Source organism: Hippocampus zosterae, chromosome 15 (genome assembly GCF_025434085.1).
Source record: "Hippocampus zosterae strain Florida chromosome 15, ASM2543408v3, whole genome shotgun sequence".
Taxonomy (NCBI): Eukaryota; Metazoa; Chordata; class Actinopteri; order Syngnathiformes; family Syngnathidae; genus Hippocampus; species Hippocampus zosterae.
In genome coordinates, this window is record NC_067465.1 from 6,369,369 (window position 1) to 6,393,420 (window position 24,052).

The 24,052-nt window shown below is 44.1% G+C and overlaps 1 protein-coding gene and 1 pseudogene across 3 annotated transcripts; one reads left to right on the forward strand and one right to left on the reverse strand.

The window, feature by feature from the left end:
- The first annotated feature begins 9,702 nt into the window (after positions 1–9,702).
- On the forward strand, positions 9,703–11,367 carry LOC127616400 (E3 ubiquitin-protein ligase TRIM35-like; annotated as a pseudogene).
- A 1,106-nt stretch (positions 11,368–12,473) lies between these two features.
- On the reverse strand, positions 12,474–21,710 carry ca8 (carbonic anhydrase VIII). Of its 3 annotated transcripts, XR_007967103.1 has the most exons (9): positions 21,350–21,709; positions 18,605–18,796; positions 18,243–18,367; positions 17,373–17,468; positions 16,368–16,430; positions 16,094–16,142; positions 15,812–15,924; positions 15,071–15,263; positions 12,474–12,961 (listed from the first exon to the last, which is right to left on the reverse strand). XR_007967103.1 is itself a non-coding variant. In XM_052087968.1 (8 exons), exons 1-8 carry the CDS (start codon positions 21,420–21,422, stop codon positions 15,129–15,131), a joined length of 840 nt encoding a protein of 279 aa, XP_051943928.1. In that variant the 5' UTR covers positions 21,423–21,710; the 3' UTR covers positions 14,245–15,128. The 3 variants fall into 3 exon arrangements, 2 of the variants coding, with proteins under 2 accessions (XP_051943928.1, XP_051943927.1); XM_052087968.1 differs by lacking the exon at positions 12,474–12,961 and having other exon boundaries at positions 14,245–15,263; positions 18,605–18,790; positions 21,350–21,710; XM_052087967.1 differs by lacking the exon at positions 12,474–12,961 and having other exon boundaries at positions 14,245–15,263.
- Positions 21,711–24,052: the final 2,342 nt, after the last annotated feature.

Genomic DNA, 24,052 nt, shown 5'->3' on the forward strand with positions numbered 1-24,052 from the left:
AACTTTTCAGCACAGATTCTCAGCAAACCTTTTGATCATCGATTCGGTCAAATATAGATCGGCTTCACAACCGATGGACTAACCGTGAATTAGACTGAACCCACAAAATAATGCAGGAAGAGTAGCGGTGGCAAGCTGTCGGATCCTGCCAGGTCTAAATCCTCTCAAAACCACATGTAGGTTTTCAACATAAATCACTTTTGTTTCATGAAATTCAGTTCATTTATACCAGACAATTTTCTTTTTTTATTTATTATTATTTTTCTTTATTTTTTTTGTTACTGTTCTATCAGGGGCCGCTTCTGACAGCACCACCTCACCTGCCACAAAACCTTCATTCATACAAAGTTTAGTCCATGTACAGAAAAGACTATTGGTCGTATTTTGTGCTTCTGTCATGCATGTGTAAAGATGCTAACATCGTCAAGCCAAGATTTTATATTCCTGCTCAGTTTTAATCAACACTCGCACGCTATTGTGGATATCGGGTGAGTCTGGTCAGTGCACCGTACAGGATAGAATTTGTTCATCCATCTCCATACTGCATATGCAGCTTTGTATTAAAACCCATTCAGTGGCAGCCATTTTCTGACCCTTATTTAACCTACCATGTGATTTTCTTTTTAATCCACTGACATATACCTGGGACGTCCTTGGCATTGAATGAGTTGATATGATTTAGACATAACATTATCTTGTCAAGATACAAGAGACGTCGACAGCAAAATATGACAAAGGAATGGCCGGATGAATGAACGTGACGAAATGCTGAAACATCACTTGACTCCCCAAATGAGAGAAGAAAAGAAAAGAACATCCGTAAATGAGAACTACAGTGTGAAACAAAGCGAACCAGATGCCTTTCACTCCGAGCTAACATGAATGGTGAGTGCCTGACACAGATGTGCACAACATACTGACTCGTACACACACATTGCACAGCAAAACAGATGGTCAGATTTGCACGTAGAATTACACATCTACTTCTCTCACACCGAGAATTATACTGCGTTGTTACAGAGAGCTAGAGCTACATGACAAACCTATACAATATATGCACACACATACACACACACTCAGTAAATAGCAGCTCAGGGATCTTAGTGTGCCCATTTAAGGTATCATTAAAATGCATGCTCATAGATCTCTCTCTCTCTCTCTCTCTCTCTCTATTTATATACACACACACACATATATATAATGTCCCCCCCCCACCCATATTTTAATTCCCTTCTCCTCAGGCATGTCACGGGCGATGCCTATCCCAGCCATAATAATGAATGGGGCAGCGGACACAACTTGGAGGGTTCAACTAACCTAGCACGCACGTTTTCACTATGTTGCAGGAAACTTGAGCACCCGAAGAAACCCCACGCAGACACGGGGAGAACATGCAAACTCCACACAGAAAGCCCGGAGCTGGAATTGAACTCTACACCTCTTCACTGTGCTAATCATTCGACCACCAGGCCACCATGTATAATTTTTAAAATAAAAATAAATGTCTGCCTCTCTCTCTCTCTCTCTCTCTCTCTCTCTCTCGCTCTCTCTCACACACACACACGCGCTTCGGGAACATACACACAATGTACTTGCCCATCCCCCACAAACACGCATACATATATGCATCCCTCCCCTCTGAAAAAGGCATAATTCACTTCCACATTCACCACCCCCACGCCCCCTTGCCCCCACACACGCGCACGCACTTCCTCTATATAAAATGCCACACACACTAAGGCACGTACACACAAAGCCAATCCAATGCACTAGTAGTAGGTTCGGATTCTTGCGCGCACACACACACGCACCCGCACGCCATCAACTCATGCGCACTCAGTACACTCTGCTTGTGCTGTGCCTATGCTAATGCTTGTCGACGCACAAAAAGCAGGATTCCTGCGAGTGAAATCGCGCGCGCACACCGGCACACACTCAACGCACACCAGCTCTCACTCCGCCTCATAACGTTCTCAGATTTCAATGTATGAGCTTTCCCATATACCTGATGGGTTGAAAATGTAATGCACTGGAACATTTGAATGATGGGTGTCTACTCATGTCGGGGGATTACATTATAGATTCATAGCAGAGCAATCCACTACGGGGTAAAAACACTCTGTCCTCCAGGAATAAAACGGCCCCAATGACAGAAGATTTAAAAAAATGGCAGGAAAAAAATGGCTGGGTCAAAAAAGAAGCAATCGTCTTTCATTCCAAACACTTGAGAGTTTGTCCTCAAAGAAACATATATTTGACAATGGCTTCCGAGATGCTCGGTCACCATCAAAAATGCATATTCTACTGCATATGAGGGCAATTATAAAAGTGGATAGACGAAGAGGAGAACAGCTGCATACGTTTTTCTACAGTGAAAGGTCGCGACATGGATTGTTTGATTGTTTCGGTGGTCGACTGGCTAGCACGTCCGCCTCATAGAGGTGCAAGGTTTGATTCCAGGCCCTGGCCTTGCACGTTCTTCCCGCGCCCACGTAGGTTTTCTCCGGGTATTCCGATTTCCTCCCACATTGCCAAAACATGCATGGTTGGTGAATGCAAGGCTCCAATTTGTTCCTCATTGTGAATGTGAGTGTGCATGAAAATCGTATGGACAACAATCCAGGTACCAACAACAACCCGCAGAAAAGCCACGCAGGCACGGCAAGAACGTGCAAACTCCCCACAGGACCGTGCGCCTCTGCACCGTGAGGCGGACGTGCTAACCGGTTGACCGACCGCCGCGTCGCCCGAGGAGTATTTAAAATGAGGTTATTTCTATATCACAGGTTTCACTTCAAGCAGGGATGCTGAGGAACATATGTCAGCGATGGTTTTATTATATATGTGTGTACAGTGTGTCTCGGTTTGTGTGGTCTTGTTCCTCCATGGAGTCATCTACTTAAAAAAGCACTCGCTGAGGCAGGACACACATACCGTACAGTATTTGAAACATATCTTTGTAGCGCCATTGATGTGCTGTGTAGCACTAATGCATCTTGGCCTTTCCCACATTGTCGCTACCATAGTAGTCCACCCCCCCGCACAATTCAATAATTGATGTGTTCCTTTAAAATAAAACCTTTCAGAGCTTCAAGCCTACAATACATATTTTAAGGTTCAGCCTTTTGTTTTTACTTCTGCCTTGTCCGTAGCGGTTGAGCGGCCGCTTGGCCACGAGTCCCCCTGTGCAGATTGGACTCTGAAACACATTTTCAGTTAAGAATTGTTGAGTTTGTTTGTAATTGCTGTCAAAATATTTTGTTGTCGGAGCGCCTCGATGTTGCATTTGACACAATTCATTTTTACCGAGTGGAAAATTTAGATACAAAATGAAATATATTTAGATATACAACAAGTGGTATTATCTCCCGCTTCCTCTGTGTTGACTTTGAAAATTGTTATTTTGGTGATGCAAACAGGCTCATTGACCTTGCTCTTAACACATTGTCAAACCGATTTCAAGACAAAAAAATGTATGTTGATTCTATTCTCACAAGAACCAGCAAGTACATTTGGTGTTCTTTATTGTGTTGTTATATAGCGGAGGTCGCCAACATTTTTTATGTCACGGACCAGTTGAGACAAGTCCATATAGAATCACCGAGCCCTATTTACAGTGCCCTTCGAAAGGTAATCTACGGTGATAGCTGGTGGTGGAGGATGTTGGTGTGTTTGACTGACGTCTAGCAAATCCACAAACAAACAAAAAAAGAACGTGCTCTGTCTTCGGTTCTACATGGGTCGCTGACCGGTGGTTTGGGACTCCTGTTATATAGTACAGGTACTCGATATGAATTCATTTGAAGATAAGTTTAGACCAGACAAGTAAAAAGTGCCCCCCCTCTACCCCCTCCACTCGTTTCTCTGATCTGACAGTCTCATACTCAGTGAATGGCAGTACCATTGAATTCATTTACACATTTTTAGCAGAGGGTTGATGCATCATTCAGGGCTATTTTTCCCTGCTGTCACAGTTTTACACCCAATCTCATCATTATTTCATACGCGGCTATTTATTATGCTTCTGTGATGCATATACACAAGCACAATACAATAGACACTTAAAATGCTACGTCTTTGAAAAAAAATCAATGTGCACTTACAAGCAAGCATGTATTTATAATCAGCTGTGCTTCTGGGTTTTTTTCATGGCTGTTGGTCAGTCTGGATAAAAGCAATCATGCTGTGATAACATCAATGGTCAGGTAAGCCATCTTTGTACGCTTGGTGTGTAATGTGTCATGCTTTTTGGTGTTACAGTCACTTCCACGTCAATGTTGAGGAGCTCTGAAAGACGCTTGTTTTTGTGATTTAAAACAAGGCCTATCATTTCAAAACAATTGATAAAGAGACGAGAAGAAAATGGTTTGGGGAAGCTGCAGAATGGCTTAAAGTAACGGGAATTTTTGTTCAAGCTGCATCCAACATGTGACAACAATCTCCATTTTCTTCGCATTGGTGACTGCTCAAACTCAGCAACATGCCAATTCCACACAAAAATGGTTTGAACCAAGATTTAATCTTAAATTCATGTTGGGAACTACTGTACCTCTGTGGAAATATATCTAAGCATCACTTTCTCCATGTGTGTGTTTATTTATAGGACATCACAAAGTATACGTTACAGTATAAGTGCTACAAATTGAATTGGTAGCCCAAATGTGTTACAGTCATTGGAAATGGATGTTTGTGCGTGTGTGTGTGTGTGTGTGTGTGTGTGTGTGTGTGTGCACGATAGAGACAGAAAGAAAGAAGAGACAGCATTGCTGACAGCCTGTCAGTTTGCATCGACTACAGCGCAACAGTAAACTGTCCACTGTTTTGACAAGTCGCTCCAGAGCCACGCATGCGCATTGGCTCGCAGCATTCAAACGGACTAAGATTTCCTCAGGACTCTAATCCTTGACCCCGATATCAGCGTTAGGGCGAGTTGCGTTTCTTTAGTCAGAAATAATCCAATGTAGTCGGTAAACAAGTGAGAGTGATTTATTGTTCTCGCTGTGACCGACAGCCAAAGCGATGGTCTCTTCAAAAATGGACGGAATTGTTGAGGACACGTTATAAAATTGTCCAAAGCCAGAGACCAAGTGCCGATTATTCATTCTTTTGCTTTTAATTACTCATCGTCTTTTACTCATTAACCGTAACCTCAATTCCAAATCGGGCATCTATTCATGGGGAATCGCCATTTTCAAGGGATGAGCAGAAAATTATGCCCACACGCAGAATCTAAAATGATGCGACACAAATGTTTGACTGCAATGAGTGTTTTTGCGCCTTTGTACGCCATTGCGTGACGGAGCGTAGCCGAGATGGATTGATAGATAGCTAGGTAGCTAGGTAGCTAGCTTTCGTTCCTGTGTGGAGTTTGCATGTTCTTCCCGTTCGTGCGTAGGCTTTCTTCAGGTACTTTGGTTTTCCTCCCACATCCCCAAAAACGCACAATAAGTTGAGTGGACATTCTAAATTGTCCATCAGCGAATGGTTGTTTGGCCGTGTGCATCCTGCAACTGGCCGGCAAGCATTTGCGGGCGTCCCCCGCCGATTGCCCGAAGTCTGCCTGGATCGGCTCCGGCACGCCTGCCGCCCTCGTGAGAAAAAGCCGTTCGGACAATGGATGGATGGGTGGTTTTCGAGAACGAGAGAGAAAGAGAACATTAGAATGTGGAAAAACAACCCTGTGTAAACTGACCATTTGTCTTTCCTGTTTTTGTGCTTGTTTGTTTGTGTACTGAAATAATAGCACCAACACTGGAAAAAAAAAGAGGGCCGATGATTTCCAACAGGCAGACAGAGCGAGAAAGCGACAGACCGGAAGAAAGACAGACAGGGAGAAAAAAAGAGACAGACAGAGAGTCCAAACGAGAAGAAATGGAGCGCGGCACATCAATCATTAGGATGATTATTATGGCAGTTGGCATGGCAACAACGCACCATCCCCCTGCTCCTCTCCCCTGCTATCGTTCTCTGTTTTTCTTTCTCGAATCAGTTCCAATGCACTTAAATGCCATGGTAGGCACACAAAAAAAGAAGATATTTGAAGAGTGTCCATGAGTATGAGCAACAAAGAATCCAGGACAGCAATCAAAGCCGATCGCAGTAAAATCTGAGCGCCAAAACAAAAGCATTAGTCGTTTCATTATGTTAATTTCAGATGCCAGATGTTGGAGGTTCTGTAAATCCTGTTGTGATGATCATAGCCGGTCTGTTGGAGGAATTTATCAGCTGTAGGAGTGTATTACTGTGACAAGGTCACTGTTCTCTCGCAGCGTACCTTGTTGTGTTTTTTTTGTTTTTCTGTTGATGGTGGAAGGACCATGGACGAGAAGTACATCAGAAGCCCCAGCAGATATGAAGTGAGAGCACGAGCAAGAGACAAAAAAAATATTTCTGGTTTTATTATTGCCACTTGACATTTGGACCAGGCTGCAACAATTTGCCATTGAACCGAAACAGCATTCGTGATTTGATACGCAGATTGTTTGTTGTCATCTCAAAAGCATCAAATTTTTCTCTTCAATTGCAGTGGATGGAATACAGTCTGGACTGATGATCACTTTTACTCTGCTTTCATTTATTGTTGTACTGGTTTATATCAAGAGATAATGGAAATGGAGTTATCGTTGCCACCTTAAAATGGTTAGTAACACTAGCGAACGTTTTCAAATAAATAAGATAGAATAATCTAAGTTGGCCACTTCTATTTTTAAAATGTAAAAACAGTGAGCAAACGTGTGCTCCTGTCATGTTTTGTTTCCTGTCTTAGTTTTGTTTGTTCCTTGTGATTTCCAGGCATTTTCGACTTAGTGTTTTTTTCCATTGTACTTCTGTGTGTATTTTTTGGTAAATACATTTTGGTCAATCCACCCTGCTCCTCCCTGCCTCCCTGCTTTTTGGGGTCCTACAACTACCATCACTCAAAACGTGAGACTGAGTGTGTGTCCCTCCTCCATAGCTGTTTGCTAGCCAGTATAAGCTAGTAAAAGATTAAAACAATAAAGCGGGATATAGGAGTAACTGTTCATGTTTTAGTGTCTTGAAAAGCCACGCGGGAACAACTCAATTCTCACGACAATTCGTACGCATAGGTAGCTTGATAGACAGACCCCGCTAGCGAGCTAGATGGCTAGCTAGACTTGATTAATTAATTGAATGAGATCTAGCCATCTAGCTAGCCAGATAGATCTCATTCAATTAATTACTCAAGTCGATTCAATTATTTACTAACTTAGATGGCTAGCTAGCTAGATGGATAGATCTCATTCAATTAATTACTCAAGTCAGAAGAGCAGCATTGGCATAGTGCAGAAAAGAGTCAGGCACACCGTATCAGCAAATGACTTAAATGATTACTTGCATTTGTATTCATCAGATAAAAGCTTCATTTGGATGTTGGAGCGAAATGAATAGCTGATGTTATTAGTCACAAGCAGCTGCGGGCTCTGTGTGATGGACCATGAGAAGCAGGTGGGAGGGCGCTGACTCAAACAGAAATGTTCTGTGTACGCCGGACTCAAGCACCGAGTAGTCAAAATATCTTCACGGATGGCATTTAGCGAAGTTCAGGGTAAAATGTGTGCAATTCTGCCCTTCTTTTTCCTCCTGTGCTGAGCTATCTGTCTGCCTGTCTGTATTTTCTGGGTCTTTGCTCTGACACAATTACACTTCAGCTCCTATCAGCTCGCTGGATGGTCCGCTGCACCCCAGGAATGGATGGATGCACATATGCGCACACGCACTTTTAGTCGCAACTCAAATTCGCGTTTCGTCACCATTGCAATTTCCAATGAGTGCAGTGCAGGAGCCATGCTCTCTGCTCCAGAGCAGTTCCTTATGTTATATTGTGAAAAATATATGTTTGAAATTATTGACAGTTTGACTGCAAAAAAGACCAATTCTCTTTTACCCGGGCTCGTGTCTGCACAGGTGCATGGAACTTTGATAGAATGGATTGTTTTCCACTTTGGAGGTTTGATTGGCGAATGGAACAACTGCGTTTTTGCTTCTTCTTCAGCTGCCAATTGTCATTTGCGACTGAGGTTAATAGGACCCGACAGCAGTAATTGTGCATTTGCAAAAAGACACGGCCGGAAGACAAAGAAGCCAACGACTCTATATTCAAAGTGTAGAGAAGGCTCAGCTCATTCCTTCGTTTATCGCGAGACATTCGTGTTGACGCGTGCAAGTATCGCGTTATTTCAGCACCTGCCAGTTCCGGGTTTGCGCCCTGAACAAGGTTACTCCGTACCTACCTATTCCAGCCTTTATCCTTTAACTCCTTTGTGCCGTTTACTTCGTCGGAGATTCCCTAAGCCCTCGAGTACATGAGCAAACGTGAGTACAATGAGGTGTATTTCTACTTTTTAGTTAGTTGCGACTGGTGTTCCGGCGTGTGTTAGGCACATTAGCCCACTAGCATGGGGCCGCCGATTTCGCGAGTGTTAGCCACGTTAGCACACTAGCATCGGGCCGCCACGTTCGCGAGTGTTTACCAGTTAATTCAGAGGCATTGTTTGTAATTTTATGTTAAGTTGTGTTAATGTTGCGATGTCTCCTTCCCGTTCTGAAGACGACCGTGTGTATTTTGTTTTACAAATGTGTCAGCCTTCATTTCATCAATGTAAGTGTAGTTAATTCATGTGGCCCTAGATGGTGCCATTACCCTGTATTTGATTTGTTATTCCTTGGTTGCACCGAGGAGTATAATGAATGTTATGTTATAACAATGACGTTTCCTTTTCTGACATTTGTAGACTCGATTCCTCTTCATTCGTCGATTCTTCTTCATTCGTCGACCCTCCTATTCAATCACCTAAACCTCTACTTGATCCCTCTTCACTCATCAATCTCCCTCCTTCGATCCCTCCTCAATCAACATCACCCTATTGTTTGTATTTCCCGTATTCATTTTAACCCCCCCCCCCCCCCCCAGTAAAGCACATTGAAACATCCCCTGGAATTCCTATCTCTTCCTACCTGTGCTCTGACCGGCACACCATCTAGTCTATAGTTATTTCCTTAAACGAATCAGTCCTATCGCCTTCCCAACACAAAGTGCAACAAGACAGAACAAAAGTGATCACGATGCATCTTGAAACACGCATTGTCTGCAGTCCAGCTCTGCGGACTTTGAACAGGAGAAAGGCTACACGTGCTGTATGAAATGACATTGGTACAATGGCAATACATGTGTTTTTGGAGCGGATGCAGAAGTGTATTTTTTTGTTATTTGATCTCGATTCTGTCAAGCAGTTTCAAGGTGGCTCATAGTGGACGATATTTCAGTTTCGTGTCCGATTGAAAAAGATATGAAACAGAGGAAATGATATTTTCTCCATGGTGGTTATGATTCTTCTTTTTCTCTCTCTCTCTCCACACAGCAGAGCTTTGGGTTGTTCAGCACTTGCCTTTCTTTCACGTCATCAGAGAGCTCCCTGCTGGCCATCAGCGATACTGTCACACTCTGTGTGAATCCTGCGTTCATTTTCCTGCGACTGGTGAGTTGGGATTGACCTGACAGGGGGACGACTCTGCGGACTGGTCGCCAGTCAGTCGCAGCCACGCAGGGCACAGAGAGAGACAGCCATTGTCATGCACCACTGTCAATGACTGCGAACTAGAGGTAAGATTTCGTGTCAGGTTGGGCCTTAAAATGTCAAATATTGGTTCGGGTTCGGGTCGGGCTCTATTTTTTTTTTTTTTTAGGACCGATCTTAGCTCTACTGCGAACCGTGCAACACTTTGACCGAACAACAGTCAAACCGAAAGCTCTGTTCAAGTTCAAGGCAAGGCAATTTATTTTGATCGCTCATTTCGTACACAGGTAACTGAATTTGTCTGAATGTGCTTTACCTGATTAAATTCAAAATATCTAAAAGCATTTAAAACAGAACTTTTATGCGCCAAGCACAGAAATAAAAGATGGCTTGAAAATAAAGTTCCGTTCAAGAAAAAAAATTAATAAAAAACGTTTTCAAGAGCTCGCAGAATAATTTTGTATCAATTGAAGTCTGAAAAGATAGAAGCTTCGCTCGAGTGAGCAGGAAATTGACTTTTGTACTTTCTGGCTATAAAATAATTCAAATTATCCTCATGACGGAGGGTCGGTGGGCACTGCGGCTCTTCGTAGAGTGAATGCTCGAACGTTGAGACACACGCCATCCTCACAAGAACCATGGCCGGCCAAGTTGGGGACAACCTCCAATGTCCGCTCTGCTCGGAGATCTTTCGAGATCCTGTCCTGCTGCCGTGCAGTCACAGCTTTTGTGGCGCGTGCTTGCGGAATTGGCGGAAGGAGAAAGGAGATCTGTCATATCCGGTCTGTCGGGCGGAGTTTGCCTCGATGGAGCCCCTTTTGAACTTGGCGCTGAAGAATGTGTGCAAGGCCTTTTCGCAAGCCTCTGTGGGCTCCCAGGACCTCTGCGAGACGCACAAGGAGAAACTGAGACTCTACTTTTTGGACCACGAGGATTCGGTGTGCTTTGTCTGCAGGGATGCAAAAATCCATGCCGGCCACAAGTTTTGTCCCCTCGATGAAGTTGCGCAAGATCACAGAGGCCAAGTCCAGGAAGCCCTGCGAGGCGTGAAGAAAACCTTGCGGCATTACATTAACCTGAGCAAGAACTGCAACGAACAAGCAGAGTACATCCAAGTCCAAAGGGAGCGGATTGAAAGATTCAGAAGAATTTTGAGGATCTGCGTGCCTTTCTGCAGTTGGAGGAGGAGGCCAGATTGTCTGCTTTGAGAGAGGAAGAGCGGCAGAAGAGTTGGATGTTGAAGGAGAAAATGAAGGCTCTCGGGCAAGACATTGCCGCTCTCTCAGGCGTGATCGCAACCACGGAGCAGCAGCTGACCTCTGACTCCCTTTCCTTCATGAACAACTACCAGGACACCCTGGCCAGAATCCACCAAAGGTCTGACGGGGCCCAGCTACCCAAAGGAGCTCTGCTGGACGAAGCCAAACACGTGGGAAACCTCAAGTTCAAGGTGTGGGAGCGAATGAAGGACACGGTCCACTTCAGTCCCCTCCTTCTGGACCCCAACAAAGCTGGTCGGGAACTCGCACCGTCTGAAGATCTGAGCGCTGTGAGTTTTCAAGTCCGACAGCGCCGTCCAAAGAGGCCGGAGCGGAATAACAAGTCCCACCAAGTGGTGGCTTCTGTTTTGTGCCCAACTGGGAAGTGGAGGTGGGAGACAACACCGATTGGGAAGTGGGGCTGCAGTGACGACCCCTTTATTTTAAGAAAAAAACGTCCATTCGATTTTGTGATGGCAAATACAAAATTCTGCCATTTCAAGCTTGAACCCACCAGAAAAACTGCAGATGATTCGCGTGTCCACAACACACGGATGGTTTATATTATCTGACGCTTGTAAAAACACCGAAATCATCAGAATGCATAGAATAGAGACCGTTTTTGTGGGCGGGGAAACAGTTCCTTTTTTCTCCACAAGGTGTTTAATTCCTCTGAAAATCCTACCACTTCAATCTCGGGTTATGACTGAACTCCAGTGATGATGGTCGCTCCCACAGTTGTTGAAAGCTGTTAAAATCAATAACGGCTGATGAAAGATTGTAAAATCATTGAAATTACAGTAATCATACAAAATGACTAATCAGGTCATTTTGTATGATTACTGTTATTGTTTTTTCCTCCAACGCAGATTTTACATGCGTTCTCCAATCTACTGTTGGAGAGTAGACATTGTTTTGGAGCATGAAAGAAAAAATAATCTTCAGTTCACCTTTTTAGTGATCAGAGTTTTAGCGTCTTTTTTTTTCACATGCGATCTTTTTCAATGAACAGATGTGTGCACCTCGTCACCACCGCCAGGTGTCGGAAAGCATTCATCCCAAAGAATTTTGCGCATGGACCTGCGGACTGAGAAGTAACACGTCATCAATGTGCCATAAATACATTTGAGAGAAAACATGTCTTTGTGTGTGGTGTCGTTTATCAAGTTTGTTCAGTCCAAATGAAACAAGACACTCACATTCAGCAGATACAATCACATTTGACCACAGGCCAGAAAGAAATCACTCACACCAAAAAGGAGATTCTTTCTTTGTGTTTGAGACGCCAGCCCATTATTGACTGCGGCAGGTTTTATTCTTGTCTATTTAATTGCCAAAACGATAGTCCCCCAAAACAAATTGGGTAATTCTTGGAGCAAATAGTTATAACAAAAGTAAAAATGTAATCCACACATCCGCCCCCTTCAACCTTCCGAAATGAATACATCTAGACCGTGCTTAACCAACAACATTTCTAGTTCTATTTCTGTGATAGTGCCACCGCGTGATCGTCTTTCAAAGAGTTTCATATCCAGTGGCCGGACTTTGACCGTTAAAAAAAAACAAATCACTCATGCGCTTCGGCCAGCCATCTGAACATATCACAGAAAGTGGGTGTGGGGGCAGTTAACATGCCAAGTGCAGAACCGCTCACTCACAGATACAAAGAGATCTGGGCCATAGGAAAAAGCTTTATTCAACTCGATGCGTCGGCATGAATTCAAATGACCCGCCGGTTTGTATGGCAACACGGCAAAAGTACCGGTATGCGCTTCCTTCATATGTCCCCTAAGATGGCAAGAGGGTGACTCGTTCATAGACGTACATTAGTCTTAGTTAGAAATATGAGCTGACGAACCCGAAACTGTACTACCCATCACACAGACATTTTCATATTATGAAGTTTTTTCAAATAATGAATCAACATAATTAATAGAGCATGTTGTCATATGCAAACGAGCTGCGTAATCGCTATTCGCTCTAAGTGCGCCTACAACAGGACCAAGGGAGGGGGGGGGGTCGTTTGGCTAAAACAGAAGAACCGCAGAACTTGCGACTTATTTTCTAACTTGGGTCTGGAGATCTGCCGTACGTATGGATGGAACCCATAGTCAAACTTCTTCAGCGCTCTCCTTTCCTCTGTTCTTTACATCGCCTCTTTCTTCCCTGTTGTCGAGGAAAGAAAAAAGCAGATCATCAAAATATGCATCAGATTTCAGGAAAGTGAAACCAGATGTGAGATGAGGCATCGATAGGGTGGGAACCCTGGAAAACATTTGTTGCTCCTTTGCTTCTGGCAGTTCAATTATAGTGACGGGAGCTTTGACATGAAAGCCTGCTGCAGTAGATTAAAAGCTGACCGTATGGGAAACGGGTGGACGGTAAAAAGCTTCGGGGGCGAGTATATTTCTGAGAAAAGTCCTCGGTCATCTGACGTTTCTTAGGTTTTTCTTGCGTTCAAAATTGCGTGGTGGCCGCCTCCAGCCAGACCGATTGATATCGCGAAACATAGCGTAAAGCTCCAGTGGTGCTGATTCTTGACTGTTTCCCACCGCGCGTGTGCTCGTACCAGTTCCAGGCCAGTGCCCAGGTTAGCAACAGTTCTTTTTTTTTTCTCTAGCTCTAGCTCCGATGCTTGAAACTGACACTGAAGCTGGCCCCAATTATTTGTTGGTTCCGGAAGACTCTGGCACCATCTAGGGCGGGAGGTGAGGTTGAGGAATGACTCCCTGGACGCACAAAAGTTTTGCACAAACCAGAAGATGTGGCCAGATAGTCATCATCTACAAACGAACTCATTTTGTGGCGGGCCACTTTGGAGTGACGTCTTCCCTTGGAGGGCCGTTACGACAGTCAAACCGCATCCGTGCATCCGTAGTCCGATCCGATTTATTTTCACGAGGGTGGCGGGCGTGCCGGAGCCTCTCTCAGCCGTCTTCAGGTGCAGTTGGCGGGGTACGCCCTGAACCGGTCGCCGACCAATCGCAGGGCACAAATACACAAACAATCCCAATCACACCTAAGGACAATTTTGAGTGTTTCGTTAGCCTGCGACGCATGTTTTGGGAACGTGAGAGTACCTTAAGAAAATCCACGCAGGCACCGGGAGAACACGCAAGCCCTCCACCTCTTTTCCCACTGTGCCGCGCCCCTTGTACTTGCACGGGTTCATCAAATGATTCCGAGCTCAATAAATGCTTTGGTTTCACTTGGCGTGGTGAAGTAGTATTTGAAAACTCTTATTTGCCGTTCCCGAACACAACATTGCGTATGATATGTGAATTTGAATTATGAATGATGATCAAGATTTCTGCATGGAGTGTTGGCAAATGTCATAAATGGGATCCATCCTTCGAGGAAAGCTATGACAGCTTGTAAAATAGCAGCCTCTCTGCTTCACACATTCATTTTTAAGACGACTTGTCTGTCCCTGGCCCTTCTGAGCCCACCCCCCCCCAAAAAAGACCTCCCACTGAAACAAACTCTTGACTTCACAGGTGCATTTGTCCTGGTGCAACCAGATGAGGGATCCGCGACACTATCAACAACAGTCCTCTGTTTTCGTGCACTTTTTCCCCTTCCCTCACACTGTTTCCGTCTATTTTGGCGTTTCTCCTTTACCTTGCAGCGGCTTACAAACCCCCACCCCTTAGACTTCCCCTTGCCCTCTTCTCACACGAAACGCTTTTTTGAAGCTTCGTTTCCATAGCACATTTCATACACAAGGCGACGCGATGTTTCACACGAGCAAACTCGCAAAGCGTTGACAAACGGTTCATGACATTCAGAAGCAAAAGTAGAAGACCAAACGTAATCAAAGCACGTACAACGTCAAACTTTCAAAACATGGAAGACATTTTAAAGGGAAAGACAGAAAAAGATTTTAAAACTCACTCAAAGGGGAAAAAAAAAATCATGCTTGAAACCATCATCAAAGTTTCAAATGCGATACATCGCACACGTGTCGATTTTAAGTTCATGAGCCCTAAGCAAGGAACTTTAGTGTTCTTGTCTACGATGTGTAAATGGCCCGCTCTACGTTCCCGCCACAGTGCTTCTGAGCTACTTCCCGGTCCGCATCTCTCCATCCTCCAAGGACCGTATGTAGGGCGAGTGCCAGATTAGGAAGTGAAGCGGGCTAGATCTTTTGGGACTCCACCCATTCTAATGTGGTTCTAAGGGGCCGGATTGCTCAGGGACCAGACCCCATCATTGATTCCGTGCTGTGGATGTGATGTCGCAAAGGAACCTTTGACAAGCTAAAATACGAGTTACCTTCCGAGTTTGCCTCTTCTCCGTTCTATTTTTGGGAGTTGGCAGTGGAACACGAGAATCATTGGAAAGCCGCCCGAACTGTCCGATCACTCAGTGGTTGAGTTGGACGGAAATTGTCCCCCAAAATCCCATCGTTGCCCTCTGGCAGCTCAGCGCCTTTGACGTGTGAGCGTAGCCTACGGAACTCTTCAATCTGCGCAGGGGAAGGAAAAGGGAAAAAAATTACGTGTGGCCAGACTCAATTGTAGGTTGCAGCCTGAAGGAATAAAAGGTTGGGTCAGTGTGACATTTCAGCATCGTGGGCAGATGCGGCGTAATGACTTTTTTGTTTTTTTTCCTTACACATTCATCTTCACAACTTTGCATTAAATCTAAAACACGTCTTGAAACCAGGCAGTGCCACTACTCGACAGAAGGAGAAGGCCAACATTCCGGCCTCTGTGAGACAATAACACACTGTTTATTTGACTTCACGAAGACCAATGTGACCTTCCTCGCTCAAAATATTTGCAGTACACTTGAGATCTCCTCAGGCTGTTGTCGGTGCTAAGTGTTTATGTACGAAAGTGAGAGAAGCTGTGGGAAAATCAGAGGATCCCTACAGATCGCGGAGAGGAAAACAACATCCCGATAATGCCACCTACCAAGAGGCGTACGAAGCACAATTTAAATGGCAAGCTAGCGGGTAGGCGGACGGCCACGGGAATGGAACGGAAATGGAAGAATGTAGAATGCATTTACCTGTGATTGCGATATCGTGAGAGGGTAGCGGTAGAGGATCCAGATGACATTTTCACTACAAGGTGGCGTTGTCAGAGATCCTTGATACACCCAGTAGTCTCTCAGTAATGGATCTGAGGGCATATTTAAAAGTGAATATTCATGTCATGGTTTGAATAAAACTCATTGTGTGTGCGTGTGTGTGTGTGCGTGCGTACGTGTTCTACATATTAGATATGTCATTCAGTATGAGATGATCCCACCCGCCCCCACACCAAATGTGGCTTTGTACGTTTATCTTACCAGGCAACAAAGTGTTCGGGTTAAAGCAGGGAATTATCTTGCTCTTCCCCTAATGAGGGAAAAAAACAGCCCCAAAAAACGGCAAATTATAAGTGATCATCTCCAAAGAAATCTCAAAAAAGCTCATTTTAAAATCATAATCATATAAACTGTGCAAGTGTAGGAAAATGGTATTCCTGAGAATCATCAAAATGTATCTCGAAGGTTTTGGAAAAGGGCTTTTCATTGTCGCTTTCTTGGGTCCAAAATGGCATCTGATCTGCTCTGAACCCACCTTGTACTGCAGGTCCTGCAGAACCTCTGTGACGGCTTTCAGACCCAGATGCTCTTTACCAACCTGTTGGCACAATTTCGATTTGCGAGGTCAACAGAGGCACACTGGATCTTTGGGACACGTGAATGACTAAAACGATTCCGGCTAATCAGGAGTGAAAACATGTTCCCTTCCTTGGGTCAGCAAAACTCATACAATTGAAGGAAGGAAAAACGTGACATTGTAAAAGACCAGGGAAAACACGCCGAAAGACATAGTCTAGTGTCATGACGAAACTTCTCTGAAAATGTGCAGTGTGGACATTGGAGGAAGGACGATGACAGCGGCTCTCTCTTGTCTTTGTACGACACCGAAAGCAATCAAAAGTCCAACTATCCATTTTCCAGCACCTATCCGAGGTCGGATCGCGGGGGCAACGGCTTCAGCGGGGAAACGCAGACTTCACTCTCCCCAGCCGCTTCTTACAGCTCTTCCCTGTGGTGATCCCAAGGCGTTCATTCCCAGGCCAGCTGGGAGACATCGTCTCTGCAGCATGTCTCGAGTCGTGTCTCGTGCCAGGAGCGCCTCGCCTGGGAGGTGTCCAGGCAGGAGGCATCCTAATCAGATGCCCGAGCCGCCTTATCCGGCTCCTCTTGATGTGGCGGAGAAGCAGCTCGACTCCAAGTCCCTCCCAGATGACCGAGCTTCTCGCCCTATTTCTAAGGGAGAGCCTGGAAACCCATTTCGACCGCTTGTGTCCGGGATCTCGTTCTTTTGGTCACGACCCACACACACCCACGACCGATCGTCGGCGTGGGTGGGATCGTAGATTGGACGCTAAATGAAATGTCAGCACCAATAATAGATGAAGAGGAAAGGAACCAGAGTGGTCTGTCTGTCTCCGCATGTTTGCCACCACGTCCACTTTGTCTCATCGTAGCAAAGCGCGAGTACTCAATGTAATTTTTTTTCAAGTGTGTGGACTCAAATGGATTCTATTTTGAAGGACCTGCGCCATTTGCTCACCTGCACGAAAAGAGCAACGATGAGAACTCCGTTCCTCTTCCCCAAAGCATCCTCCAGAGAATTGAACAGTGTACTGTTCCAGTGAATCAAATGGAGCTTCCAAAAGAAACAAGATAACACAAGTCAAATTGGCTCAAGCTCGGTGTCATCAGCAGGTGTGCGGAGCAATCGTGGACCAACGCGACAGGTGCGGTCAGCTGGTGATGACTGAAAACTCTTACGCAAGATTATCCGTTCGGAGGAGAGGAGTCGTCAACATACCAAACGGAGTCGGGCTTCATGGCAAATTTTAAACGTGACACATTCTACTAAATGAAATCAATGGAGTGACATGCTGCACATTTACCTTACATGCGATCTCAAAATATAAAACCAAAGGCCGTAAAGTCACTCGCAAGGTTTAGTTTGAGACTGTAGCACGTGCACAAATCAAAACGGCCCCCGTATGTGGCGCATTTTTGCGTCTCTTTGGTCACTTCTCGCCCGGGAGGGAACTACATGCAAACAAACTGACAAGACGCATCATCAACAAAAGCGCAATCATGAACTAAGTAACCCGGGCTCTAAAGTTTGGATCGAATAGAATCGGAAAGACGCATTTGGCGCGCCTCCTTTGAAATAGCCCGGTGGTTTCGTTGGTTCTCTCTTCCTCTTGCTCTTTAGCAGAAAGAGGGTTTTGGCCTTCTGCTCTGACAAAATCAGTCGTTTCTCAGCCATGCGAGGTATTACCAGACGGAAAGTTTTTTTTTTTTTGGAAGGAAATTACAAATGCTGGTGCTGTCTTAACAACGAATACTAAAATTCAATAATTTCACTGAAGCGCTCCTGATTTACTGCGTTGCATGTGCGCGTGCCTGTTGGTGTGTATACCTCCATGGGGAAAGCCTTAAAGTTGACCGTGTGCTCTGATCCTCTCTGATTCTCTTTGCCCCAGTGAAATCGAACCTCATGAAGTTCATACTCATGATCGCTCGGTAATGGACCGCCGCTGACCACTGAACACAGTCGAGGAAATAGTGAGCAAACACGGTCACACGATCACAATACAAAGGTTTCAGTTCATCAAACCAATTTTAACATCAAAATCTAAATGACCATTTCATTGTGCATGGGGGGGGGGGTGATTCAAAACTATCAGGTTCTACATGACGATACCTTTTCTCGGCACCGTACGTATTCAGAAAGAAAGTGTTGCGGTAATTTCGATGTAGTGTCCGTGTGTGCACACATACCTGACTTTGACTTGAGAAGGATGCGTACAGTGTGTCCATCATTCACGACCTCGCAATCACGACACACCACATAGTTTGATGACAGGCGGACATCCAGGAGGGAGGGGTCATATTGGGCCTCCCTGGAGTTCAAGTTGATGGGAGACTGACACTCCCCATTCGCTGCTGGGTAATGGAGCCCCCACTCTACACCTAAGTGGAGCCAACGAATGCACAAGAAAAACAAGAGGCAACATGAATTCATTCGAGATGATCCGTAATCTTCTCATTGCTTGGACCATCATTTACCAACAACTCGTCAAGCCCTTTTCGAAACCTGGACACATGAAATAAATATAACACAATAAATATTTTTTTAAAAAACGCAAAAAAACTGTAAATCTTCATCTCTCTTTGATATGTGGCCACATTAAGAAGAAACGCCATTGCGTGTATACTGTCGCCAGTCGCGTGTATACTGCTCCCCCCCCCGAGTGCAACTCATATATTACTCAGCCGAGTCGTTCATCCCACAAAATGCACATGCCTTACAAATACGGCAACATTTCAAAGGAAAACAAAAATGCTTTCCAACAGTATGAGACTTACTGCCAAGGAGCATTGTTTGAGCAAAAAAAAAAAACCAAAACACAAAAGTGTACCGAACCAACATTTCCGATTAAGAGTAAAACCCTTGACCTCCTAGCCTCCGTAAAACTTCACGTGTGCCTGAACACATTTGATTTTGTAAGAGTCCAGCTTTCCCGTGTCTTGCAGGACTGCCCCACTCAAGGCCTTTTGGCTGCAACCACAGCAGAGGCAGACACACTGAGTGAATGTGAAGAGATTTGGGGCGGGAAGGGGGGGCGGGGGGCTCGCATTCCCCCGTTCCTCAGCAACGAAGCTCTTGACAACTCATTCAGTGCTTGAACCATTTATTTATGCACGTTGAAGAAGGCAATAAGTTTTGCTTTTGGAATGTGGGAGGAAACCGGAGTACCCGAAGAAAAGCCACGCAGGCATGGGGAGAACATGCAAACTCCACACAAGACTCGGTACCTCTGCACTGGGAGGTCGACGTGTTAACCACTCCACCACTGGGCCGCCCAAAAAGGAAACATAAAATACCCCCCCCCCCCCCAAAAAAAGAATTGCGATAAACAAATACTTTTTGAATGAAAAACAATGTCTAAAGTAAGCCAAAAACAATTAGCTTTGGGAAAAAATTAATTGTCCCTTTTTACATGCTACGTTTTTGTAATGTAAAAAAAGTAAGAGAGTTCATGGTCAATCATAACCAATTCAATTCAACAAAAATATTTTTTTTTAACGCTTGACGTGGGGATGTGAAAATACACAAAAGAAATCATGTGGTTGCAGAAGTGCACACACCTGCTTACAACTGAGTTGGAGTTGAGTTCAGAATGAACCAATCGCACTCAAAGTCATGTGTTCCCGAGCTTGGTCGCGGGCCCGTGCTTGTTTGAAAAAAAAAAAGCAGTCAGTGTTAGCACAGCATTTTCATGCTTGTGCTCCAGGCTTGCTTCGCCTTTGGAAAATATTGACTTAGACAAACAGAGCCATCCACTTGCAATTTATTCAATGACCTGGGAATGAAATGACAGTATACACAAGCATCTTCTTCTATCGAGCAAAAAATAAATTTTAAAAAGTCATGAAACGAGTACTGGAACAGCTGCACTTTATTTAAATGGTGGCTGGCGTGTGCCGACTCACACGGAACACGAGACTGAATGCGTTTGGTTGATTCCAAAAGCAACAGTCACATCCTACTTCCAAAGCGGCGAGCCCACCTCTACAGCCACATTATTTCAGATGTTCATTTTTACTTCCCCCTTTGGAAAATAAAACAAGAATGAATTAAGTTGTACGTGTCACCAGTAAGTGGTGGGAAAAGGTTTTGAAATGATTGGTCTCGGTTCCATTTTTTTTTTGTACATCATATACAAAACACCTTTGACGCATTGCTGTTAAAGGGCTTGGTCAGTAACATGAAATAATAATATGATGATATAATTGTGGCAATTTCTGAATATTCAAAATATACGCTAGTCTTCTAAAATTGTGTGTTAGTAAGAAATACCAACATTGTAAAAAGTTGAAAGCGAGTCAACTTGGATTCATGACACAACCATGCTAGTTAAATGTGTTAATATTGGATCATGTGTTAGTAATCAATGGACAAATGATTATACTTACAGGGAGAGTTTTAACAGATTAAGCACACGGCATTCTCCTCAGTAGCGGTTGCGAGCAAAGGGACAAAGTGAGGGGGGAAAAAAAACCATGTCATCTCATCAACGCAAACTGAGAAACGCAGGATATTTTACAGCAGGGGTGTCCAAACTATGGCTCGGGGGCCATTTGCGACCCGCCATCCATTTTTCAGCGGCCCGCGACTTGATGGAAAAAAAACATTTAAACAAAATTTGACATGAGCTGGAAGGTTAGTTAAAAAAGGTGAAGGTGGGCAGAGTGAGAAGGGATGATGGACTGGAGAACTTTTTGTGATATTTGAAGATACAAAAAATTATTCAAAGAAGAGAATTGCTTTCATCCTTCCATTTTTTTTCCTTATGCGGACCTCAAACAAAAAAGTTTGGACACCCCTGCTTGACAGTATTAGGCTGAATGAAAGTTGCTCAAGTAAGAGGAGAAAAAAAGTTTGAAATGTTCATGCTTTGTAATAGAAAAATATAGTCTGGCGCTCTTATTAGCTCCTTCACACGATGGAGAACAGCCTACCTTCTTCGTAGCCCCAGTCCAGCTCATCTTTCCTTGGAGCGTTATTTGACTCCTCGTTCACTTTGTTAGCCATGCTGCTTGGCAGTCCGCTCACTCTGGATGCAAAACGGGTCAGTACTTTCAGTTCACTCCGTCACACGCTGTTCACTTGGACGAAAAATTGAAGTCTCTGTTGCGCCGACAAGGATTTCCAACTCACTGCGTTACAGCCTACCCTGTCTTTATTTAAACTGTAATTGTTTTCTCTCTCGTGTTTTTTTTTTTATTCCTATATTCGGTTGTGGTGCCTGACCAAGTTTCTGCCTGAATGGATGTAGAGCTGTCGTTCTCTGCATTTTTCTTGACTCTGTACGACCCCCCACCCCCTCCGCCCTTCTCTGTGTTGCTCGACTGTCATTCCCCTCTCCCTTCCTCCGCTCTGTCTTTCTCTGCAGGTGCACGCACACACAATTTGGCTTTCCTCCAACAGATATTTCATTGCGTTCACAACTTGAGGTTTCTTTGTGGAACTTTTAACAATATAAACAATAAGAATAAAACTAAGAATAACAAAACCTTTGTCTCACAAAGGAGAAATTCCCAAAGTACTGTGTCTTTATATTGCTTATGTTTCTCTGCTCTGCGTGAGTGAGTGAGTGAGTGAGTGAGTGAGTGAGTGAGTGAGTGAGTGAGTGAGTGAGTGAGTGAGTGAGTGAGTGAGTGAGTGAGTGAGTGAGTGAGTGAGTGAGTGAGTGAGTGAGTGAGTGAGTGAGTGAGTGAGTGAGTGCATGTGTGTATCGGGAAGCTGGTAGGAAGGCCATCCTGGTGTGTTTCTTTTGGAGGCCATGGAGAGAAGCTCCCTTAAGCGAAAACACAGAGGTAGTTGAGAAAACAAAACTGCCGGCAAAGGAAAATACGAGGCCAAATTGTTGTTATTTATCTCATACGCTTTCACAATGGTCAGAACGGTTCATGATTTGCAAAGAAATTTTACTGAGCTATGAGAATCAAACAATGCAACTTGGGAAAAGTATAACTAACTCCTACCCACGGCCGAGTCTGGACAACCATAAATCTTGAGGGGTGGAATTAATTGTGCTCCAGCACCTTTGACCCCATGTTAACTGACAAATTCACTCACTCAGATGCGGGATGCACCAAACAAGTGCCTTGTAAAGAACTGCGGTCTCCAATGCTTGGCACACTTATTTGATTGTAGTTATTGTCGCTAGCCCAACTCTATATGAACTTGGGTTAGCATTAGTCATATGTCCCAGCGGCCTCAACCCAAACTGATCGTGCTCTGTCAGGCCTCTAACCTAAGACCTTCCCAACTTGAGTGTCCCTATGAAGACTAGCTTCTGTTGGTATAGCCCAGAGGGTCACGAGGCACTCAAACCTTCAGACCACGATAAGGTGGCAGTCCCTCAGAAGGATGTTTTTGTATTTTTTTAATGGTACCCTTGGGAGGATGTTTTTGTATTTTTTTGTATTTATTTTTGTTTTATAATGCCCTTAAAAGTATGTTTATGATTTTTTAAAATATATATTTTTAATGAAACTTAAGAAATAAAACAAAGGCTATTATCGCAGAAAAAAAACCATACAAACAACTAAACAATTGCTTAGGTCTACTGGATGAGACCATTAAGTATGTCAAAAGTCCAAATCAAAGAGCCAGGCATCCTGGTATCCTGTAATCAACTAAAAAATAGTAATAAGAAAGACAATAAGACCGTAAGAAGTGGAGTGCAGGAGAGTGATAATAAAAATATGTGAAATATAATATATTGTGGGAAATTTATTTTGGTGGGGGGAGGCAGCATTTATATAAAATTTATCTTACCGCTGCCTAGACCCAGCCCTGTTCCTACCCCTCTTGTTCCAATCCTACAATATATTTCATATGGGTTTTTTTCTTTTCTTTCTCCAAATCCTCCAGGACACTGACGTTAATTGCTCTAGATTCCTTATAAAGACATTCTATTTGGCATGCTGGCAAAATCCCTCGTTTCCAACTTGTGGCTCTGAAAGCAGGACGTTCAGCCGACTAACTCTGCAATATACACTGCTGATTTGACTAAAGTCATGACATACATTTAGATAACATCCACCCATCCATTTTTTGTATTTTTTAAAAATAAAATTCGTCCTCATTGGGGTCAAGGGTGAACTGTAGCCGATATAGCCAACAAGTGACTTTGAGCGAGAGGTATAGGACACACTTTGAACAGGTCGCTTTGTGCACTTGCGGCAAACTTTCTGGGATGGAAAGGCCCTTCCTCAAATTCTTCCTAGTTCCCCAAAAGATAAAAATATACAAATGTGCAAAGTGTTTTGGTAAAATGAAAAACTAAGAATGGGGGGCAGAGGGCGGGGTTGGGTTCTAGTCCAACTCCATCTATAATTTAGAAAGATTCACTTGCCTTTACAAGACCGCACCAATCCCCCCCCCCCCCCCCATCTAAAACATGACACTTTACTCCTCCCTACAGGCAAAGATTAGTCACTACGTTTCATCTTGAATCCGCATTTTATTTTTTTAGTGGTTCCATGGATATATTTCATTATTGTCATGAATATTGAAAAAAGGTGATTTCAATTCCTCACGTAATTCGCATTTTACAATACAGTATTTTGTTAAAGTTACTAAAATATGAACCACTCTTCTAAATGATTTGGAATCTTCAATAGATTTCCTTTCCAGCGATACCTGTTTTGCGA